This window comes from Semicossyphus pulcher, unplaced genomic scaffold, assembly GCF_022749685.1.
Source record: "Semicossyphus pulcher isolate SPU_LCO1_2020_fin unplaced genomic scaffold, fSemPul1.0.p SCAF_7, whole genome shotgun sequence".
Lineage (NCBI taxonomy): Eukaryota > Metazoa > Chordata > Actinopteri > Labriformes > Labridae > Semicossyphus > Semicossyphus pulcher.
The window spans coordinates 19010475-19034908 of NW_027211748.1; the positions used below are offsets into that span (position 1 = coordinate 19010475).

The window sequence follows — 24434 nt, forward strand, 5'->3', positions numbered from 1 at the left end:
AAAAATGTCACTGACCAAGTCAGTCTCACAAAGGGTAAAAAAAATCTGTAAATTGAAGGAATTTGGGGGATTTTTAATGTTTTTTTTTATTGTTTTCATTTGGGCTGGGAGTGGGGGATGGGTTTGAAAATAATGAAAAAATGCATACAATTATGTACCATGATGTACCATGTACCATAATTGCTGCTTTGCAAGTTTGCATACGGATACTACAGACCCATCATCAGGTTAAACAGTTGACCAATACACCTTGCACACATGTGCGATTTTTTTTGCAGTGTGCATCCAACGGGAGTAAACTTCAACTCCACGCCCATAAAGTGTGCTCAGAGGCGGGGGGAGTCCAGTCTCCGCACAGACGTACAAACACTCCTCCAGGACGCACGGAGGACGCGCGTAAAAGCCACCGAGCTGCTCCGTCCCAACGACAACGTTAAACTCCACCAGCGTGTAACACACAGAAGCTGGGACTTTCCTTCGTGTTGTCGGGGCGATTCTTTGTTTTGAACATCAGATTCATCGTGGTTTTATTATCAGTAGCGAGCCGGGGGTGTGTTTCCTATGATGCTGGGATATCAGAAGGCTGTTTGCTCCACGCTATGGATTCACAATGTGAGGATTTGTGTTGGAGTAAATAAGGACGCTGCGTAAAGGAGAGCGTGAACTCCCCAGTGTTTCCAGTGAAGCTCGTTTCCCTAAAGAGCGGAATGGGGCCGAAATCTGCACTGCTCCTCATCGCTTTGTTGGGTAAGAAACTTAAACATGAATTGACTTTAATCCATGATGTGGAGATTTGATGGATTTGGCGTTTTGGCTAAATGAGTGAAAAACGTGTTTTCATCCACGTGTGCACGAAAAACAAAGAGCTTACACAGTCTATTAAAGAAGCTTTGTTGTGCCCAATTTGACCCTTACCTAAAACAAACACGAGATATACCAAATTATGTTTATATTTATATACATTTCAGTGGATTTTTAATGTTTTTCAGTCTTAAGTGAAGCATATACTGTACGTCAGATAGGAACCTGCCATGCATCTCCTCCCTCAGTACACCTGTTTACTCTCATGCCTGTGTTGCGACCAACAGGGTTAATTATAATGATTGTAATATTTTCTCACTAAGTTACCCCTTATGCCTCAGTGATGAACATTTTGGAGGGCTAAAAGGCAATAAAAAGCTTCCCCAAGGGCTGCTGGACAGATGAAAGCGCTTTAAGAGTTTAGAGCCACTTAAAAACATCCATCCCTGCTGAAAACCCTGTCTGAGCAGCAGAGGATTATGGGACTGCAGTTGACCCGGTCCATCTGCTGCCAGTGACAGTCGAAGGAAACATTTGGCTGCAACTTCAACAGAGCGGGTTGGGATAAAACGATATGTTGGTGTCGACTTATTCTTAAGCGTGTTAAAGTGAATCAAACGTTCAATTAGGTGGTGTGTTATTGCAGCCTTTCACAGAGGCAGTGAAAATCAGCCCAGATTAGTGAGTGCTGTGAGTTTACAGGAGGAGAGAAAACCTCAGCGAACCTTAAGTTAGACAGCAAGTTTAGAAAGACACGGCTGGTGCTTAGTTTTCACCTTATTACTGATACGGATCTAAAAAGACTTCTGTTGAGCCTCATATTTGAGGTTTATAACGTCTGTAAATACTCAGTAATTCTCTAAATGCAAGAGGGCTATTTAACTGTATGTTCAAGTTATAGCTGATCCTACACAGCTTTATGTTCGTCTTTTTCATGGCAAAGTTGGATTGAAATTTGGTTCCGAGAACCCCTTAAGGTTTGATCGCAACAAGGTAGTATAAAGAGATAGTAAAGATAGGTAAATAAAACGGCAATAATGGAATGAAGAAAGTCATTTAACCACTTTAATCACAGTGACGTAGATGATCTAATAAGTTAGAGGCTGATATTTGATTGATATTTGAAAGTTCACAAAAAAAGAGTGACATTATACTAACTCAAATACTAAACAAAACATTTTATCCGTGCATATTCAGATGTAAGGCTGCGCGGTGCTGCAGTGGTTGGCGCTGTCGCCTCACAGCTAGAAGGTTCCAGGTTCCAATCTCGGTTCGGATGTAGTGGGCCTTTCTGTGTGGAGTTTGCATGTTCTCCCCCGTGCGTGCGCAGGTTCCCTCCAGTTACTCTGGCTTCCTCCCACAGTCCAAAGACATGCTCGTTAGAATAATTTGTGACTCTAAAATTGCCTGTAGGTGTGAGCGTGATGTTGTTGTCTATCTCTCTGTGTGTCAGCCCTGTGATTGACTGGCGATCAGTCCAGGGTGTACCCCGCCTCTCGCTCAATGACAGCTGGGATAGGCTCCAGCCCCCTGCGACCCTGAACAGGATAAGTGGTGGACAGATGATGGATGGATGGATGGATATCCAAATGTGGTTATCATAGAGATTTGACCTACACTGTAAGATCAACAACGAAAAGTAAAAATGACTGCGTCAATAAATCAATACAAACAAACAATTATTCTGGTTAACTAAGAGACATACATGTCAAAAACCATTTATGTAGTCAAGAGTTTATTTCTTGTCATATGTATGCAGCTGTGTGTACTCGAATAAGTATTGGATGGATTTTATTCCATCATTGTGAATCAACAGTTACTGGAAAAATGATGCTGTTATAATCTAGAACAGTGGTCATGTCACTGTTTTACTATTCGTCTGTGCTTTTATTTTCATGTTTTCTACATGCCATCAAACTCCCCGGGCCTGCGGATGGGAGTAGTTTAGTTAACCTGGCACATTAACATGATGGCCCAAAGTTTGCAAACATTGTGCTGGTGAGAGATGAGCTTATTGTGGCATCTCAACAAAAGAAATAAAAAGTCCCACATACTTCCATGCCAAAATAAGACTCAATTGACAGATTGTATCGCCAAAGAAGCCAAGGAGTAAGAGCTGTTATTTCAGAGAGATCAGTCAGAAAACTAATTTCATGTGAAGGAAACATTCTTAGAAACCATGTCAACAAGATTTTGACAAAGTGCAGCAACAGAAAGAAAAGGGGGTCAAGATAAAACAGACCAACAGAGGACAGAAAGACAAATGATGCTGATTGTTATGCCGCCCAACATGTCCCACCTCTGTGAGCAGTTTTTTGTGGTGATTCATTCAGTGACGGAGCAGGAGGTCAAGGTCTTTTTCAAAGTATCAACACGGTGATTGGGGAACATTCTTCACTCCCGTAAGAAAACACTGATCGTCAAGATGAAACCTCGACAAGGTCCATTCAGTATCTGTTCTAGGACTCAATGACTTCACCTAGCCTTCATCGACAGATTGAGATTGTCTTTTATCTTAGATGTTCAAAATTGCATTTCCTCTGACCACTTGAAGGTGTTTTTGGTCCATACTTGAACATTTTAAATTCAAACTTGACCCTGAAAACAGAGAGCCCATTATTTTGTGATAAATAAAGATAAATAAGATACACAAGATAAATTAATTTGAGTCTCGAAGCTTTAAGAAGAATTGTTTTCAGGGTTTTTGATATGTAGACATTTTAGAGTATGTAGATTTTAAGCCATGTTAGTGGTGAGCCTGTAGAGACGGCATATTAGGATGGCTTGTCCATCGATTAGTACAAAATTTCACAGCAATGTTTCCAACAGCTTACACATAGTAAGTGGATAATTTAATCTGGACCAGACATTCATGGTCTCAAGTCCGGAAGTCCTTTTGACCTTTTGACCACCAGCAGGTCAAAGTTTTCTGGATCTATTTAATTTATTTTTTGTCCACACTTTCATAGTTCTCAAAGGATGCATCGCAATTAGGGGTGAGAATCGCAGGCTTATATCGCAGATATAATGATCCATCAGGATATCGGATTAACTGAAGAATATAAAATGCCCCTAAAAAAGAGCAGGATTAATGTTTATTCACTGCAATTTGGTGTCAGTTCCACAGAACTCGACACAAACTGAGATGAAACAATGTCCATGTTTTCAGTCTGTAAATTAACTTTGGATTAGAAAGTGGCTGGTACATCTCTTACCTTCTTTTCACCGCTGTCCGACATTATCCCGCTGTCTCCTTCTTTTATCCTGCTTTCAACTTCTTCTTCTGCCAGCTGATTTCCGTTCACGTTACCCTTATTCATGTCATAAGTGTACACCGCGAGGAGTCATGAAGTAGTGATGCGGTCAAAATGGCAGGGAGATCTGTTCAGAGTGCCGTATATTTGTCAATTAAAATATGGATAATAGGCGCCAGCCTATCGATAATTGTATTGCACGACTCAGGGCGACGATATATTTGATATTTTGTCCCACCCCTAATCTTAATGACTTTGGTGATTCTCTAACATTTCCTTTTGAGCCACCATAAAGTTGACATTTGATCTTTTGGTCAGCTCTCTTGACGACAGTTGAATAGAATTGCCATGACGTTTGGTACAGACGTCCATCTCCCCCGAGGAAGAATCAAGTCACTTTGGTGAGCTCTTGATCTGAACTGTTAATTAGTCCAAGACTTTGGTTTATGACCGACTAACTTCAGCATCAGCTGCACTTCCCAATATTTCCCTCTAAAATCCAATGAAGTCTTTTAAAATGAGGAGCACCTTCTTTAAAACTGTAGCGCTGTATTCAACTCTAACCACTGGATGTAGCTCCTGTGGTTTTCTTAACCCCCTTTAAGTCCCACACGTTCACTGCCACATGTAAAGATAACACAGTGAGCGGTCCTTTGTCTGGTCTCCGCTCCGGCTCTTCTGGATTTTTTCTCCTCCCAGAACCGATGTGGAGTCTCTCGGCTTGTCTGGGGTCCCAGTGCTGTGACCTCACTGGTGGGAGTGGGCCAACTGGAAATGTTCTCTGTGGTTTGGGGCTCTGGGAGTTTAGTGGGCGCTTTGATTTAGATAGAGAGCAGCAGTTTGGGAAAGCAGCCGCAGCACTGAGGGAGAGTGTTCGAGTCCAGCCGCTCTGATTGTTGTAATGAAGGAAAAGTTTTTATGTTTCGTTTTTTTTTTTTAAGAGGAACAACACTTTCAACACTTTAAAACGGCTCCTCTTAAAAAGTAATTTTACAAACAGGCTCCACATAACGTCTTTTTAATCATCTCCTCATTTGTTCCCCCGTCGGCCTGTTTTCCATTTTGTGTTCTTGTTTGGCTTTGATGTAATAAAACTCTTTATTAAAGAGTCTGTTGTGTTTAAAACGACTCTAAATAAAGCTCTGGTTAAATTTTTATTATCATATTTTCACAAAGCCACATATGATTGAAAACACGTCTCATGTAGTTCAGTCTGGATCAGGTGTCTCGCTGCTGCACGGTTAAACATCAGACACAGAAACACTTAACTTTCTCACATGTGTGAGCAAAACCACAAAGTCGAATGCACGCCAGACTTGTTTTTCTGTAATTTGATGCGAGTTATTTACAGATTAGAGTCTAAATCTGCTTCGTTTTCCTTTGTTTGAAGTGAGCTGAGAGTGTAAAGTCCCTGATTTGTTAGGAAGCTGGGAAAACTTGAGCATTTGCCGACTTAATTACCAAACAACTATTCCTCAAAGCATTCATTCACTATCACCGTTGGTAAGGGCATACATTACCCAGAATCCCTAGAAAGCTGTAGAAGAAAGTCAGGAGATAATTGAGCACATTTTCCCTGTATAATTATGTCATTTATTGTCATGCTATTTAAACAAACATGGTTGATTTTCAGAGCTTTGCAGGGTTTGGTTTGTAGCACTGAGCTGTCTTCCCACTCCTCTCATCGTCATGTTTATTTGAGTGGATTTTGTCACTCCTGCCCAAAATGTGTTTTCATGACTTGGGATCAATAACAAAAGACAAAAGACAAAAGATTTGTTGTTTTGCATCAGGCTGATGGGACTTTAAAAAGGTAATTTATCAAATTAACTTGAACAATGATAAATGTTACCAAGTGAATCACTTTTAGTGCTAAAGGTAGTGAAGCTGAAGAGCTCTAAGACTTAAATGAAGGTTATGGTGAGTGTTTTTTTTGCTGTTTTTTCACTTAAAAAATGCCAGATGAGTTTTATTTTAATTGTTAGTTGCAGCCATATTTGTAATTTTAAACTTCCATCCAACCATCTATCTATACCACTTATCCTGGTGGTGCCCCAGCTGTCATTGGGCGAAAGGCAGGGTTACACCCTGGACTGATCGCCAGTTAATCACAGGGCTGACACATAGAGACAGACAACCTTTCACACTCACACCTACTGGGAATTTAGAGTCACCAATGAACCTAACGAGCATGTCTTTGGACTGTGGGAGGAAGCCGGAGTACCCGAAGGAACCCACATATGCACGGGGAGAACATGCAAACTCCACACAGCAATGACTGGGTTTCGAGCCGGCAGCTGTGAGGCAACAGTGCAGAATAGAATACAGTTTTGTTTTTCTGTGCATCTGTTGCATGAAAATCTGTCCCCATGTGTGTGTGTGTGTTTAATTGTGTGTCCTACCCTTAGATTCACCTGCTGTTAAACTTCAGGCTCTGTTTAAACAACAGAAACCTCAGTGGCGTTAAAACCGGTTTGCATTACATCTCTGCAGGACTCCTCTGAAGTTCACACACACGTAGGCAGTTTCTGCTCTAATCATTGTGAAAACTTTCTGTTTGCAGCCACTCAAGGTCTTTCTTTGACTGCAGGTGCAAAAAAGGGCCTCACACACACACACACACACACACACACACACACACACACACACACATTACACCGAGCAAACTGTGAAGCCTTCTCTTTGATTTGTAACGCGGTTCCAGCCAGCAGAGCAGCGTTACTAATGCCACCAGCTGAGTCGGGGGGGGATCAGGTCTCCCCACCGGCCACCGTCTCCACTGAGCAGAGCTGTGATGTGGTGATTTACACACAAGCCGCGGCTCACACACATGTGAGCTGCCTCGCCGAGTGTAAAACAACTGGATGGATCTTTGTTCTTCACAGAGCTTCTTTTAATCACATGCTTTTTTGTTCCTCCCTCTGCGTGTTATTGGTCTCGAATTAAAAGCGCTCAGGCGACCGCAGAGGCATTCCAAGGCGTTAGACGATATTGCCAGGCAAGTCGGGTCCGACAGAAAGAATTTAAAGCAAAGTCTTCATATTTCAAGGTAGATTTGATGATATTAGAGTATTATATGGGATAAATCCTCGCTGGAATGTGAGCTTCAAGGCTTTTATTTGGCCGCAGGCTTTGAAAATGCTTTCATTTCCGATATTATATCCCTTAAAGCCCAGACGATTGTTGAAGGTATTGTTTTTTCATATGGTGCATCGAGGGTACGCAAACAGGGTGGGAACTTTGAGATCTGAAATGTCAATTCCTCTCCTGTCCTTTCATCTTTTGTTTGTAGCTCGATTTCAGGGTTTGCTTTCAGTCACAGCAGAAAGCCGCCTGTCAATTCTTCGACTTACACATCTAAGCTTTAACTTTTCATCACATGTTCTGCTGACATTAACCCGTAAAGACTCCACTCATACCAGGTGGAGCAGGTCACAGATAAAGCCCTGTAATCCCTGAGTGATGACATGAGTTAAAATGACTCAATGAAACCCTGCAAGCACTTCAAAGAGGGCGGGATGATTGAATAAGCAGAGTGAAAACATGAGAGGGAAACTTCAAACTAACGAGATAACTTATTTTCCTGTTTGATCTCCGTGTAATTAACTCTCTTATTGGTTTCCTTAAAAGCACTTGTCCTTCATTTATGGGGATGTAAGCACTAAAAGAAAAAAGCTCTGCTAAACTAAACACATTTTTTAGTGGTTTACTCAACATTTTAACCTCAATGAGGCAGATTTAAAGGTCACTGAATGGCACATAAAGCATATTTTTTGTCAAAGATGAAACTCAGGCCACTTTTTTCCCAATAACAATCTTCAAAGAAGAAAGACAGGAAATGACTATCGTTCCCGTCTCACCTGAGCTTAACCTTTTGGCGTGTCTGATTTCCCCGCAGGCTGGGCTGAAGGCTCGTCTCTCCACCTCTCGGACGGTCGGTCCAGCCGTCTCTCCTTGGAGAAAACCTTCGGCCGGTTGGTCAAAGACTCGCAGTGCCAACACATGTTGAAGCATCTTCACAATGGAGCCCGAATCACCGTGCAGATGCCTCCCAACGTCGAGGGTCACTGGGTGTCCGCCAGGTAAACAACTATGGACTTCTAAGGCTGATCCTTCTGACCTTCATCTGCATCTTTTTTTTATAGCAGGAAGACAATCTAAAATCCACTGCATCTATCTCTCTCTGTTTACATAAGGACATTTAAACATAGACTAGAAAGTGAAAGATCTTTTATTGGGGCACTTTCTATCAGGGGTGTTTAAAGAAGGAGAAGCTTGCAGAGTTTACTGCCCTGTTTTATCTTTTGTCAAAGGTTTATCATCATCTCTTGATAAGCAAGGCATGTTTCGACTGAAATTCCCTCCAGGAATTTGTGACCAAATTCAACCATTCCCCGCACATTTTTTGCGACCTTGCAATATTTGCAGCTCTTGCGGCAAATTCGACCAATAACGCCTTTTCCCTCGCACTATACATCGTCATAAATCCAGCACTTGACGTCTTCCTGTGATTTTTTTATCCATGTGTCCGTACTGAAATCTGTTAGCCGTCCACTTAGCCACTTCCTGATGCCTTGTGTCGTCCAATCAAAGACTGTGTTCATAACTTTCCACAGGCTCTGTTACAAATGTTCAAATGAGAGAGTAACCCCCCTCTCTCTTTTCAATGCTGTTATACCTGCCCAGCACCTGAAATAAAGAGTAGAACAGTGTAAATGTAATAAATAATGTGTACATCCTTGCTTGTGCATATGGAATGAGTGTGGAATGAGCATTTCATGGCACTTTACTTTAGTGTCATTCACTTTTTACATATTTGATTTGGCGTTTTGTCACAGAAATCGACCAGAAGTGACTTCAGAAGGCAAAGGGGCTTGCTCAGTAAAAAGAAAGCTTTATTGAAGTGCTTGTCTCAGTCGCTCAGAGTAAATATGTATTGTGTTACACAGAAGAAAAAGCCTCAAAGCATCACAACTTCTATTGCAACTTTTTTTTAAAAAGCTGCCACGAAATCAGGCGTTTAAGGCCGCAACAGTCTCAAAGTCCGCAAAAAACCAGCGAAATCCTGGAGGGACTGATGTGTGGCTCCTCATAATCATCTGCTGCACATCAGGACAGAAGATTCATATAAGCTTTTTTTGTCTTTCACTCTTTACCTTGTAAAAGCAGTGCTCTGCATCAGCCCAAATAACTAATCTTGAATTTTTAGAGTTTCCTTGAATGCAACACAAAAACTTCTCGATTCATCCTCTGCTGGCATCTGTGTTACAACTTAACTCTGACCCCCAAAGTGGATTGAAAGTTTAGTAATGGATCACACTGATTTAAGCCTGTGTACATTTATATTTCGACTGTATAGGATTAAACTTAAACAAATGGCTGACAAGAATGTAGAGAAGAAAATTGAAGTAGCTTATTTTATACTTCGGTCTAAGGCGATTTAAAGTCACACAAGCATCACTTTCTTTGGACCGTCTGAAAACGTAACATCTTCTGCACAAGATCTTTGTGGTGTTTATCTTGATCCTCCTGTTTTCTGTCGCAGCTGTGAGGTGAGACCAGGCCCGGAGTTCCTGACACGCTCCTACAGTTTCTTCTCCAACAACACCTTCCAGGCGCACCAGTTCTACTACGAGGACAACCACTGCACCAGACCCACCTACACGCTGGTTATCCGCGGTCGTCTGCGCCTACGTCAGGCCTCCTGGATCATCCGCGGAGGCACGGAGGCGGAATACCACCTCCACCGTGTCCAGATGGTTTGTCACACAGCCACCGTGGCCAAAGAGCTCAGCCAGAGGCTCAACCGCAGCTGCAGAGGAGCCGTGAAGGGCCACTGGGAGCCCAACGTGATCCACGAGCTGTGGAGCGAGGAGGGCGGCTACGACTGCTCCAGAGAGCTGAACTTTGCCATGCATGAGCTGCAGCTGCTGAGGGTGGAGAAGCAGTACCTGCATCATAACCTGGATCACCTGGTGGAGGAGCTGTTTCTGGGAGACATCCACACCGAGCCGTCTCAGAGGCTGTACTACAAACCGTCCAGCTACCAGATGGCCCTGCAGAACGCCAAGGTAAGCCCCTCATGATCCTCTCTCCATTAGAGTTTAGACAGATGAGGGGAAAATGTGGCTGTGAGTTTGTATTGAAGGAAAATGTTTTTGTACTAATTAGTGACTGTTAGTATGCTAACACTGTAAGGTTAGATCAATGACTGTATGAAGATGGACGATGTATCTCCTTCTACTCTCATTTTACCTATTTGAAGCCACCCCCGAGGCGGGTGCTACCATCTTGATAGTGATGTCATTTTGGAGCCGCTGTAGCCACTTCCGCTAACCAAAACACACACTTCACTTACCATAAAAAACCCCAGCAAAGATCCCGCATGTCGCTGTGTTTAACAGCAGAACAGCTTCTTTGTGTTGGTCTGAAGCAGACGTTCACAGATATGTAAACTTCAATGACCGTAGTGGTTATTTTAGTTACGTCTCCGCTCGCCATTTCTCCTCTACTCTGCTAATCTTGAACAGATCGGCTGCAGGAGCCGGATTTCTCAACAGAGCTGTCAATCATCAAATAAATAATTTAAACTAAACTTCTGAAAAATGAACACATGGGCGTAAATCAGCATGATAAGAACTAACTATAATGACAGAAACCATGTTTGAGAAACATGTATTTGACGTGTATTTTGATTTTATAGTTTGACTCATGTCCCATCTGTTCACATGGAGGAGGCGGGCTTTATGACCTATACTGCAGCCAGTCAGCAGGGGGCGACAGAGAGGGTTTGGCTTCACTTTTAGAGAGCTGTCATGTCGCCCATCTTTTTATACAGTCTATGGATTCAATGGTGAACATTGCAAACATTATACTTGCTAAGCATTAGCATGTTGCACTGTCATTCTTGACATGTGTGCATGCTAGCAGCTGCGTTTAGCTACACAAAGCCCCTCGCATGGCTGCAGACTCATTGTCTATCTGCTTGTTATATACTGGGATGTTTCACATGTTCAGACACCACGCTCTGACATTGGATCAGTATTTGGCCTTAGAACTTAGTTCCTTCGCCGAGGAGGTTATGTTAGCGTTGCCTTTTTTGTTTATCTGCTGGATTATGGGAAAATTCCTGGCCCCATATTCATGAAAGCTTGTGGCATAGGCAACGATGATCTCATACATTTTTGATCTGACTCACAAACAAGCCATAATGTTGACCAAATTTTAGACACCAGTGACTAAAATTAGCAGATCATAGAAGACGAGACTGTTGGCGCTGATGGAGGTCTGCTCTCCTAAAGTGCCCTTCTCGTTCAGCCTGTGACAAGAGGATGCAGGTGAATGTTTCAACTATGAATGAGACCATCTGAATGAAAACATCTGTAGAGGCCTTCAGTAGAGTTGGTGTTATTGTGCTCTTATGTCCCTCTATTCAAAGCTTAATCTAAAAGGGCAACTGGACTTGGTTGGTTCTAATCAAATTACCCTGACCTGGATGACTGAGAACCTCCACAGTCATCCAAGTCACTGTACACTACAGTTTCTCCCTGTCAACCTGGGGAGGCTGCAGACAGACTAACCAATAAGAGCAGCTCGTGCTACGACCAGGAAGAGACCTCTTCACGGTGCGAACTCCCGTGTTTGTTGGAGAGCACGACCAGGTCGAAAGAAGAGTTTTGTTTTGTTACCTGAGCACGGAGTTCATTGCAGGATCTCTGCTGAACTCCACTCACACTGTGTTGACCCTCCACACCGCCAAAGACCACACACAGCAGAGACAAAAACCGTATTTCTGATCGTTGTTGGGGTATCGCGGGAGGTGGACGGGTCACAAAAGATATGAATATTGCATAAATGAGGAATGCTGCAATGTCAGGTTATTTACATTTAATTTCTAAATAGTTTAGAGTCAGTAAACTCCACCTGTCAGTAACAAACAGCTGTCCAAGACTTCTCCAAGCGCTGTTTAACCAGAAACTGATGTAAGATCAGTGTGTATGTCAACAATCGTGCCCTTTGCACCCTAAACATTTGCACCGGTAGAAACCAGAAACTATGTACATACTGATTTCATCTCCCAAATCTAGCGTTAAGAAAGAGCCCTTTATTCCTCCGCTGTGCTTACGGGATGTAATTTCTCTATTTACACTGCTGAACGGCAGCTTCCCCGCCGAGTGAAACCCTAGAGTGATGTTTTCACTGTCACCCTCCACAGAGATTACAATGAAATCCTGCCCTGCTCCGCTGTCTAAATAAACATCCATGTGTGTGGGGATGGTCGGGGTCGGTGTTGCTGATCGGAAAGTAAACAGAGGTTGGAGTGAGGAGCTGTGATCAGACATCTCCCCTGTGGCGTTGTAATGACCAGAGCTGCTCTCTCTAAGCCCCTCTGGCCCGCGGAACAGCAATGTGAAACCCGGCCTATCTCTGGGAGCGATCAACATGTGGTATTCCTAGAATTCGGGATCCATGCGGCCGTATGAATTATTCCAGCGAGCACATACCAGGTCTGATTTCATGCATGCCTGAGGCTCAAATCAAAGTGTTGCATGTGCTCGCCTGATATTGTTCCGAAAAAAAACGAAGGCGGGGTGTTGGCAAGCTTTGTACTTCAAAACTTACACTAAGGGGTCAAAGGTGATTACAGCATTGCTTTAAAGGGTCAGTTCACTGAAATTACAAACTGATCTTCTTGCTTTCCTGTTGCTGTTTCTAGCCGTGCAGATACTTTAGTTTTTACTCTCCAAAGTTTGAGAGATCTATTTTGTCTGCTGCCACCTTTTTACATGTATATAACGGAGGTGACACACAATGCACTGTTCAAAGGGACTATTTTATTGCTGCAGAAACTCGTTCCAAAATAAAGTGTTCACGGTTTTGTTGTTGGTTTAGAGTAACTGGGACATTGTTTCTAAAGATTTAATGCTGTTGCGCACACATTTTCAGTACTATTTTTTGTTTTTAAATGATAGTTAAATAATCATGTTTTAAGGTGACAAATTCACTGAATTATCGCCCAACTCTGCAGAGCCTTTTTATCGTGTCTCAGCTCTTTTGTTTTGGTTTACGGACAGAAACATTAATGTTTTAATTCACTCTCAAAGTTTTCATTAACATAATTTATCTTTAGCTGAAGCAGGAAACTCAAAAGTTAGGATCAACTGACTTTACTACCAGCCTTAAAAATCAATATTTCCCTGAGCAGTTGGAGGAGACCAAAACAGAGCTCAAAGTAAATGTCGGTGTAGAGGCCTTATAGAACTTTTTTCACATTTGCAGTTGTACCTAAAAACCTGTGAACAGATCTTTTTGTGTAAAATCGTCAGTTTTCCCTTTAAACTCTTCGAGTGGTCCGAAACAAGACCCCAAATAAGGCTGATGTTGTTCCACGTGTACTGGATGTGGAACTGTTTGCTGACAGTTGGGGATGTGCATTTCAAGCAAAGAAACTATTCGAGTATTATTCGAAGACCCCCTCCCTTGCACGCAAATGCGCTGACACAAGAGACAGAGACCCATTTAGTATTTCAGAACTCTGTTGGTTTTATTTCCATGTCAAAGTGTGAACCAAAAAAAACTCCTATAAAACACATGTTATAATAAACTGTGCATCTTCCCTATATAACCCACAGATACGGATAATTTCTCTGAGGGTGAGAATCAGTCAACTTGTGCAAATTGTCATAGATTTGTGATGTGAATTTACCTTTTAATTTAAAACTTCTCACATTTATTTGCAGAAAATGACGATTGGTTAAGATAAAAGATGCAAAACATGTTTTTCAGAGCTCGAATAATGCAAGTTCATGTTCATGTTTGAGCTCAGGAAGAGTTCAGAGGTCAATATTTGGTGGAATAACCTGGTTTCTAATCACATCTTTCATGCATCTTGGCGATGCTCTCCACCAGTCATACATTAGGCCGCTCTTTGTTCGATGGCTTGTGACCATCCATCTTCCTCGTGATCACATTCAGGAGGTTTTAATGGGGGTCACATCTGGATCGGGCTGGCCATGACATGTAGAGAGAGATGCTGGTTTAAGGAACATTCGGAGCGGTCTCTTAGTAGTCCGGAGCTGTTGATAAGAAGAGCCTGAAATATCAAAAGCGGTTTCATCAAAACCTCTGTACACAGATCCTTGTTGATATGTGATTTTATAATTTGGGTTAACTGTCAGTTAAGCTTCATTATATTCTTTTGTAACAAGAAGAGACTGTAACTGTTTGTGCTCCGTTAATGTTGACTAATTTTGTTGCTTCGGTCAGTTTGGGGCCCCGTTCGTCTTAAACTATGCACATAAATTAAGTTTTTATTTGTAGATTTCTTACGGTGGTAGAAACTACATCACTCCTTCCTTCACTGAAGTCATTAAATCCAACGACCTCTTGTGGTTGTAATGGTTTTCTTTTCAGGGCTTCTTTATTGCCAGGGTGACGATCCAATCCATTACTCTTAAGCAGTATACCCGGTACTGGTCCCAGTCCAGAACACTTGCTGGTGCCAGCTTGTTCATTTGTGGTTATTGGGTGGATCTCAGCGGTGATGCAAGAGGAAGGCAGCAGCCTGTTTTTAGGTTTGTTTCTGCTGTTTGCTCCATTTTTCTGTCGCCTGGATCGCTGTTGCATCATCGAGGCCGAGTTAAGACCACTTGATTATGATCCTTGTTAGGAAGTGATCTGTGCTCTTATATGGTTGTTGTTGGTGTGGTTATCAGGTTTCCCATGTATCTACCATGCAGAGACTCATTTGTGATGTTATGTTGTGTTTTGCTGCTTTTTTGTGAGCATACTGGTTGCAAAATACACTTAAAACTTTAGCAATAAAGTCTACCAAAGATAAGACTCTTATTTTGAAATTCAGGCAAGTTGCAGGATATGTCGGTCTATCTCTAAGGATACAAACATTGAAAAATAATAGGTTTAATGTCTTAAATATCACCACAAGGTCTCCAAAGAAAGATCTTAAAGGCCTGACGTAGTTCCTTGTCCTCATAAAACTTTAAATTCTGGACATCATCTTCCCTGAACTTTAATGGTAATCCCTAAAAAGGCCCGAATGAAAGATGGCTGCCAAGCAATTCAGATTCTCCTTGATCTGCTGTGGTTTGGATTCTTCCTCCATTTGTACGTCGGTTCAGACAAAAGTGTCTGCCAAATGTAGCTGTAAAATATAAAATGGATGAATCTAAATTATATGAAGCGAGGGCAGTAATATCCTCCTCATTTCCTTGTTTTCCTTCAACCTAAGTTGTGGTATAAAATCCTTCCAGCATGAGGAGCCAACAAATTATTGCAAACATTCTTGTACAGGTTTGACTCGGTTGTTTGGGCAAAAACTCCAAAGTGCAAATGTTTTTGTGGTAAAAAGTTTGTGAACCTTCAGCTTTTATTGCTTTCCTGAGAACAGCTTGTGCACGTTTTTATTGATTTACATTGAGAGGAGTTTGTTGAAGCAGCACTTTATTTATTGGATTTGAAGGCTGTTTGAATTAATCTGCAGTTCATCCTTTTAGAGCCTAGACATTTCATTGATTGACCAACAATAAAGGATGTAACTATTAAATGAAGCTAAGCGTTAGTTCATGCGCAATCTCGGATCCCATCGGCGATAGTCTGACGACGATATAGCCTCTTGGGACAGCGGGGAACTTGTCGGGCGTGTAGCCAGTGGTTAGCAATAAACGACTTCCAGTCAAGACTTTCTTTTCCGCGTGCTGCATTGTTACAGAAACTTCTGATTAACTTAAGTTAACGGATCTTACCTTCGTGGAAATTTGAACATCATGATGCAGATTATTAAAAAGTAAAAGTATGTCCTCAAGAGGAGAAGAAAACGTAGGGCGGATTGATCATGTCTGATGCATTCGAGGAAGTCGTGAAATCCAAACGCTGAACGGCTTTCGTGACACAGCGTCAAGGGACTTTATCTCAAGTTGATTTTTAGATCTGGAACAGATTGTTAGCTGAACTTGCTGCAGATGTCTGTTTATAGAGATTAATAAGAAGCTAAATCATCGTCAGATGACGCTGATGGGAGCTGTGATGTCATTACGGCACATTATCTTCCGCCTGCTTTTGCTCTCCACACTGTTCTTCCTGCATACGCTGCAGCCTGCTGATATGTGATTGGTCAATATTACTTGGACTACAAGCGTCATACAAATTTAAACCGAAACACTTGCCGTCCCTAAAATCCACGTACCTGCCTACAGACTCTACATTTCTAAATAAATAGAGATTAGTTCATGCAGCACACAGTCACACGCACCAGCAGCAATGAGCTGACAGCCTGCTGTTTGTATCATCATTTCTAATCAGTAACACACCAATCACAGCCGCTTCTCACAGCAAGGCGGTCCATTTAAACTTCCTTCTCACTCATCCTACACCAATGTTGCACACACACACACACACCGCTGCTGCTGCTGCTGCTGCTGCTGCTGCTGCTGCTGCTGCTGCTGGTAATGCTTTACCTCCACCACCCCAGCCTCCTCCTGTCTCATCTGAGGCCTTTTGCCCACTCAGTATACCCAGGGGATTTTGCATGTGCTCCCTTGAAGGCCGTTGCATGCTGCTCGGCTAACCCGGGGATCAACCTAAGAGCGGAGCCGTCAGCACCAAGCATAACTGTACTTCTGTTTGGCAATAAATGGTTAAAGCTATGACGAGAGTGTTCCTGACTGAACTAACGTTCTCTGCAGGGTTTCAGAAAATGGAGAAAACCAAAGAAACAAACGTAAAAGAAACTCCTGCTGCTTTACTCTGTGTTTTACGTGGTTCAACTTCAGGTTGATGAAAATTATCTCACATCAAGAACAGTCCAGTGAAACTATAAAATGTTTTTTTTTTATCATTATTTTCAAAGTTTGGTGCCACAACAGCAGTAAAGGTTTTATGTGCAACCTGCTAATAATTGTACAAACACTGTGTTGTGTGAAGCCGCCCGAGGCTCCTCTGGATCGCCTCCAACACTCCACAAGCTGTGGTGATTACTGCCTGATTACAAATTGACATATTAAACTTTTATTTGCTTCACTAAAGGGTGTGATTTCCGCTGGGGAGAGGAGGAACATTCAGGTTGGTTTCCTCACTAAAGTCTGAGTGTTTTTCTCTCAGTGTCCAGCCATCCGAATCCAGATGAGAGAAAGAGGAGTTATAATCTGTTGACATGCTCGTCTGAGTCACCTTCAGTTATTACTGAGCGCTCAGAGCAATGAGATTAACAGGGCCCCGCTTTCACCTCTCAGGTTAAATATGTCTGCCTTGGCTTGTTGAGGCACCTTGCCGACACTACTCAGGGCTAAAAAAGGATAACTTAGTGTTTTTATCCACCACTATTATTCTTCAAAAAGACGTAAAGATGCAAATACAACGTTATCTATTTTTGATTATAGTGTTGTAACACGTTTAAATTCACTGCTATCGTAGATGAGTTACTGAATCAGAGACAGTTCAGACAGGAGAAGGTGCACTTCATAATCATTCTTAAAAAATGCCTTAAATGGCATTTCCAGACAAACCAACAGAAGAAAATTCACTAATCTCTTTCTCGCGCCAACATCTTTTTTTCACACGAGATCAAGATATTAAAAGACTGATTGACGAGAGCTGTGACACCATTTACAGGAAAAAATTTGTAAACTTTTCAAGTAGAGGCGTGGACTTGCCATCCACCTCAAGGTGTAGTTGTCAGTCTCTAGTTAGTCTTAGTTGCTGGGGAGAGGGATGTCTGGGTCACCTTGTTTAGGCTGCTGCCACCGCGACCCAACCCTGGATAAGCGGAAGAAAATGGACGGATAAATGAATTGTTGGATCTTGAATCTGACATCTCTTTTCTCATTTGCGTCTAAACAGTCTTTGCTGCTGACTTACCAACCCGATAAATGAAAATCTAAAGGGGCATATGTGTAAAACTAGTGTTTCTTTGCTTGTATTATACAAATATTGTTTTCATTGAGCTGTTTAAAGGGGGGTATTATGCTAACTGCAAGCTTTATAGTTCTATCTGTGATACTTGTGGAGCAGCTTAGCATAATTTACAGGTAAAAAAATCATGTTTCTCACACTGGTGCTCTGTGCAGGCCCTCATTCAGCCTCTGCCTGAAGCAACTCAGTCAGCTCTGTCGCTTTGAGAAACCCCGCCCCTACAAGCCCACTATCTTCTGGCTGCACTTTGTGACATCACAAAGTGTAGAAAAAACTGTGTGAAACCTGGCGTTCACAGCAACCTGCAGACTGAGCTGAGAAGCCTGGGGATTACTCCAACAGACTTTTACCTACAGATTGGAAACATAATACCCCCTCTTCAAGGGGAAAGGACATAAAACAATAAATTTTTGGCCTTGCAGCAAAGGGCTGAGGGTTGGAGTCGAACCTATAGTGTGCTGTGTCAAGGACTGAGCCTCTATTCGTGGGACGTGGGCTGACTCGGTGCCCCAATAAGGCATAAAACTTTAAATATGTACTGCATCGAAAGTTATATTGTTTTGACATGGACAAGCAATAGTCCATCAGTACAACATTAGAGCTAAAACATTCCAAGCTTCGTGTGCGTGTGATGTTTTGGTGCAGAGGCGACCAAGCTAACAAGGAGGATACCATCTCATATAACAGGCATAGATAGTGATGTGTCATCTATATTTATAGAGCGTCTTTGGAGGTACAAAGGGAAAGGTGAGGGATGAGTACCCTTAGATGTAAGACATGTTCATTGTCGGGGAATTCCTTTTTCAGCTCAGTCGGGCTGTCTGTGTTTTATGGGCTCAAAGTTCCCGCAGATCTGGAACATGTTCTCCACACCTGCAGCAGAAACTCTCCCACGGTCTGCTCCTTTTCTTCTGTCCTCTTACATGCTAAAACACACATGCACAGTTTTCTCTGCATACTATAGTTATTTCTTTACCTCACTACACATATATATTTCCTTCTCATACTCAAACGGTGAGATACACACTCATTCAAAAGCTCTCTGCTCTCACACACAGATCTGGATTCACAGGAGGCCTCGTTCCAGTCGGGCCATTAACCTCTCACTCTGAGGCGGTTCTGGAGCTGCCCTGGGATTATCTCATCTGTACGATGGAGTGATACTCCTGTTTTTTCCCTTCTTTCTAACTCCACATAAATCTCATGAGGACAAAGTGCTGTCTGGGAAAAGAGTGATTGTGTTGGGGAGGTGAGGTCTTAAATTCTGACCACCCTCAAATAACAAAAGCTCCTCTGGCTCTCTGGAGTCTTTGGCTGGAGAGAAGCAGGAAGCAGTCGCACTGCTCTCCAAAAAGTCAGAGACCACAGCTGTCCTGCCTGTGGGTCCTGTGATCACATGTTGAATATGATTAATGGTCTTTTATATTGACAAAAACAATTTTATAAGGGTGGATAAAAGGCGTCCTGCTGTTGTGTGTAAGTAGCATGAAGGTTCATCTCAGCGGTCGCTGTGTGACTTCCTGTTGCAGCTCGAGCAGACATCTGTGCTTTGCGGTGAAACGATGCGATCAGCCTGAGAAAATGCTGGAACCTTTTCTGGCTTTCAGCCTCAGACTGAAGGAAATAGTTTTTCCTCCTTCACCTCTGAACAGACGCCAGGAGTCCTGTGTTTGTTCAAGACGTAATATTCTGATGATGGATTAAAAAAGCGCTCAGCTCTGACAGATTTCATATGACTGAGTTTTCATACTGTAAACCTCAGGGGGAACATGAGCGTAGAGTTTTTAATTGTCTTTTTTCTCGTTCTTTTTTTTATTGACGTTTGGTAAACATTTTAATAAAGGTGTTGTATGTTTACATACAAAACAGGAAAACACATAAAAGCAAACAAACAAAAAATGTCCCGGTAGGGTAGATCATTCATTTATGAAAATAAAAACAGACCTACGGCGCTCCCTAGTTAATCCATGTTTTTCCAAAATAAAGTTTGTTTTTGTAACGTTAATGTTTTTATTTTTTTATCCTCTCCATTTTGTAAATGTCAATTGTAATTTCTATCTCTGCATTTAAAGTAGGGATGCACAATATTATCAGCTTGGTATCAAGCAGATTGTGGCTTGAAAATGACATCACGCCATCTGCAAATATGTAATTTTTCAGCCGATATTTTCCGTTTTTTTTCCTGATAAAACAAAGCTTTAATTCTGCCTAAATGCTCAATGAGCTCCTAAAAAAGGTTGACGTAATGCTACGACATCAACTCGGCATGAGTGTGCACGCATGCCTGCGGGAAGTTATCAACAATATACAAATAAAGACTAAAAAGTCACAATCTCCCTCAGTCCTCCCTCACTGCCGTGTTTTTCGGGAGGATGCTGCATTCAGGTGCGCTCAGCTTTTGTACAATGCCTCTTCTGTCAAGCGTGAAGAAGGGTGCAAGATGTCTGCTTTATGGCAGTATTTGGCGACTACAATAAGAGTAGGGGAGATAACAGGGGAGACTTAATGTTCTCTGCAATGAGGTGGAAAAAATATCTCTGTATCGCAATCGGCAAAAAGGGTTGGAAAATATCGGCAAATAATCCGATATCGTGCATCCCTCATTTAAAGTTGGGCTCTCGTGTGGTAGCCGTTTCTAGTAAGAGTCTTTTTACCCTCCATCAGCAGCACATGCATTAACTATTTATCCTTTTTCAGCCATTCTTGTGTTATATATCCAAGATAAATGGTCTTACACTCCAAACTCCCTCCATTTCTGTGAACTGGTTTCCATGGTGGCTCTCTCCATATTGTTCTTCCTCAGATTTACTAATCCCTCCTTCTTTCTCCCACTTTGTTTTACTGTTTGTAGTCGCAGAGCTTTTAAACAGTGAACGGCCTCACCAGCTCATCAATATAATTGAATCAAATGTTTATCGTTAATCTAAAGTCATAAATTCCTAAAGTTTGAGTTGTAAGTCAGTATGTAAATGTAGAAGTAGGAGGGATTTATTTCAATTTTAGATCTTTATATTTTTCATGGTAAATTTTCTTTTCATTAAGTTTTTATTTGTGTTTAATTATGTCAGACTTTTTGATAAATAATTTTTTGCATTATAAGAAATTTGTCTCGTCTGAAACTGAAAAATATGTCCTGTATAAGTAAGGACACAAAACTAGAAAATAACATCTATATATTTACAATATTTACAATATAAAATAAGATGAAAAATATGTGTTCATTTTTTGTTTTCAAAGTAAAAAAGTAACTTTTGAACAATGAAATAGTCCACATTTCATTGACAAAAGTTTAATGAGACAAGATAAACAACAGGCAAACATTAAATTACAAATGACTAATAACGAGGGGAGAAAAAGAAAGAAAGTAAAAAGGCAGTTAGAAAGTCACGTTTATACCTAAATGGACAGATGATAGATAGGCCTACATCTCCAGCTATATAAGTGTCATAAAAAGCTGCCATACTTTGAAGAATCTGGTATGAGACCTTCATCTTCTCTAAATACAAGAACCTAAAGGTATCCCTGATCAAGTGTTTAAATGTCGGAGGGGAAGATAGTAGGTGACATTCTCTTCTCCTCCTCAGAACCACGACCAGGGCTGCATCGCCTGCCGCATCATCTTCCGCTCAGACGAGTTCCACCCTCCCATCCTGCCGCCGCGGGCCGACCTGACCGTCGGCCTGTACGGTCAGTGGGTGAGTCAGCGCTGCGAGGTTCGCCCCGAGGTCCTCTTCCTCACCCGCCACTTCATCTTCCACGACAAGAACCACACCTGGGAGGGCCACTACTACCACTACTCCGACCCCGTCTGCAAACACCCCACCTTCACCATCTACGCCCGCGGACGCTACAGCCGAGGGCTTCACTCCACCCGCGTCATGGGCGGGACCGACTTTGTCTTCAAAGGTAACAGGCTGATAGTTTCTATCTTCAAAAGTTAGATAACAAGAGACTACATTTCAGTCGACTGCAAAACTAACTCGTCCTCCTCTTTTTCTCTGCTTTTGCTGTCATCAACGGAGGCAAATGCTTGTTTGGTCTTTCTTTAGTTTTTGACTCAATTTCAGGCCTTCATCTGAGTCCATCTAAGGAAATAAACATCGCAAAATATAGGTGTAATGTCTTGAGTATCACCAATAGGTCTCCAAAGAAGGATCTTTAAGGCCTGACGTAGTTTCTTGTCCTCACAAAACTTTTGTTTCTGGACATCATCTTCCCTGAACTTTAAAGGTAACCCCCAAAAGGCCCGAATGAAAGATGGCTGCCAAGCAATTCAGATTCTCCTTGATCTGCTGCGGTTTGGATTCTTCCTCCATTTGTGCGTCAGTTCAGACAAAAGTGTCTGCCAAATGTAGTTGTAAAATATAAAATGGATGAATCTAAATTACATGAAGCGAGGGCAGTAATATCCTCCTCATTTCCTTGTCTTCCTCCGACTTGAGTAAGGGTAGAAAATCCTTCCAGCATGAGGAGCCAACAAATTATTGCAAATAACTTGACTTTGTTGTTCGACTCCAAAGTGCAATTTATGTTTGCTGTTTAAAGTTTGTGAACCTTCAGCTTTTATTGTCATTTAAAATGCTTTACTGAGAGCGGCGTGTTCATACTTTCACAGACTTCAATTGAGAGGAGTTTGTTAAAGCAGCTCTTTATTTTATTGGATGTGAAGGCTGTGTTTATATCTTGTTTGGTTATCGCAAATATAAGAAAAAGTGAATGTTTTTTTAGTGAGTACAGTCGTTTCAACCATTAAAAATAATACAACTTTTAACAGAACCAGATATGACAACTTGGGTCTCATTATTTCCGTAGTCTGTTGCACCTGTGACCTGAGAGTGTATCAGCCACTCTGAGCATGACATCACTCATCTGGAGGTCATCAAACAGGTGTTTTTGTATAACTGGTGTTACTCTTGGTTACTCTTCAAGAAGCGATTGAGGCTAACGGGTCTTTTCTGTATCCCCTCCTCTAGTGAACCACATGAGAGTAACTCCCATGGACTTGGCCACCACCTCCCTCCTCAACGTCTTCAACGGTAACGAGTGCGGGGTGCAGGGCTCCTGGCAGGTCGGGGTGCAGCAGGACGTCACCGTGACAAACGGCTGCGTGGCGCTGGGCATCCGGCTCCCCCACACGGAGTACGAGCTCTTCCGCATGGAGCAGGACTCACACGGACGCTACCTGCTCTACAACGGCCAGCGTCCCAGCGACGGCTCCAGCCCCAACCGGCCGGAGAAGCGGGCCACGTCCTACCAGATGCCCCTCGTGCAGTGCTCCGCCAACAGCCAGCTGTCTGACTCCGGCAGACTGGACGGCGACAGGGCTCTGCTGCACCACAATGACTGCACAGGACGGCACCGAGGCAGCCACAAACACATCATGGTGGCTCTCGTCGCTTTCGTCACGTGTCTGATTCTCTGCTGGCAAAGCTAGAGAGACGATTCAGGCTTTTAGTACATAAAGACGAGACAGAATGAACAGGGAGAGGAGCAAACTGAAACTTTGAACTTGTGAAAGAGGGTGAAAACTGGTGCCTCTGATCCCCGTCTAACTACCAAAGACTGCTGCTGCACCACAGAAACTGCACTTTAGCGTGGAACCAAAGACAAACCTGTGTGTTTCCACAAATATACAAAGATGTCAATATATCCACACAGACCTGAGAGTATGTTTTGTCCTGCGTATTTACCTACAAGTATCATTTCTTGGTGCTGCAAAAAGACTCTGAACTCTTGACAAGAAGCTCCCTGTCTGCGGGAGATGTGCTTGTGGATAGTCACTGTTTACACTAAAAGGGAACTACACTACTTATGTTAATGCAGTTGTTTAAATATGTCCGTACAGTATCATAAACTCAGCCGCAGTTACAAATATATGCTGTTATTCTGGATACAATAAAACATCCACCTGTAGGTTATCTTCCATACATTCTGTAAAGACTTTTTATTCCTTCACTGATCAGAAAGCCGAGTCTGTACTGACCGACACTTGACCTTGAAATGATGTCATGCTCAGATTGGGAAACAGCACCTGGAATATGGGCAAATAAACTTTGCTTATAAGCTGTTTACATCATTGAAATTATATATATTCCAATTATATTCATGTTTACATGCAGCCGTGCATTGTCTGATTAACCCCAGCTCTGCAAGCTGTTGGCCAGCTGGTTTGTTTACAACGCACAGAGCTGACTGTAAACAGTAAAACCTGAACTGATATTCTGAATGCGCTGTACACACATGTTCAAGAATGGTCCTAAAACCTGAGTATGATTGCCATATCCCACACGCCTACACATTTGTCAAGCTTTAATTCAGGATACCTAAACAGAACAAGGCGTGTATTAAATTCAAGAAACTGTCATATCCTGAATTATGTTGGAAAGTAAGTTTGTATGTAATCACTGGTTTGTAATCACAAGTTTAAATTGAATCAACTTGGCGTGTGTGCTT

General features: G+C 42.3%; 1 protein-coding gene across 1 annotated transcript; it reads left to right on the forward strand.

Annotated features, from left to right (window-relative positions):
* Positions 1–707: 707 nt before the first annotated feature.
* Positions 708–24264, forward strand: LOC138612016 (protein APCDD1). Its single transcript, XM_069685307.1, has 5 exons — positions 708–747; positions 7954–8137; positions 9601–10126; positions 21566–21887; positions 22955–24264. The coding sequence occupies exons 1-5, from the start codon at positions 708–710 to the stop codon at positions 23413–23415; spliced, it is 1533 nt and encodes a 510-aa protein (XP_069541408.1). The 3' UTR covers positions 23416–24264.
* The last annotated feature ends 170 nt before the right edge of the window (positions 24265–24434 follow it).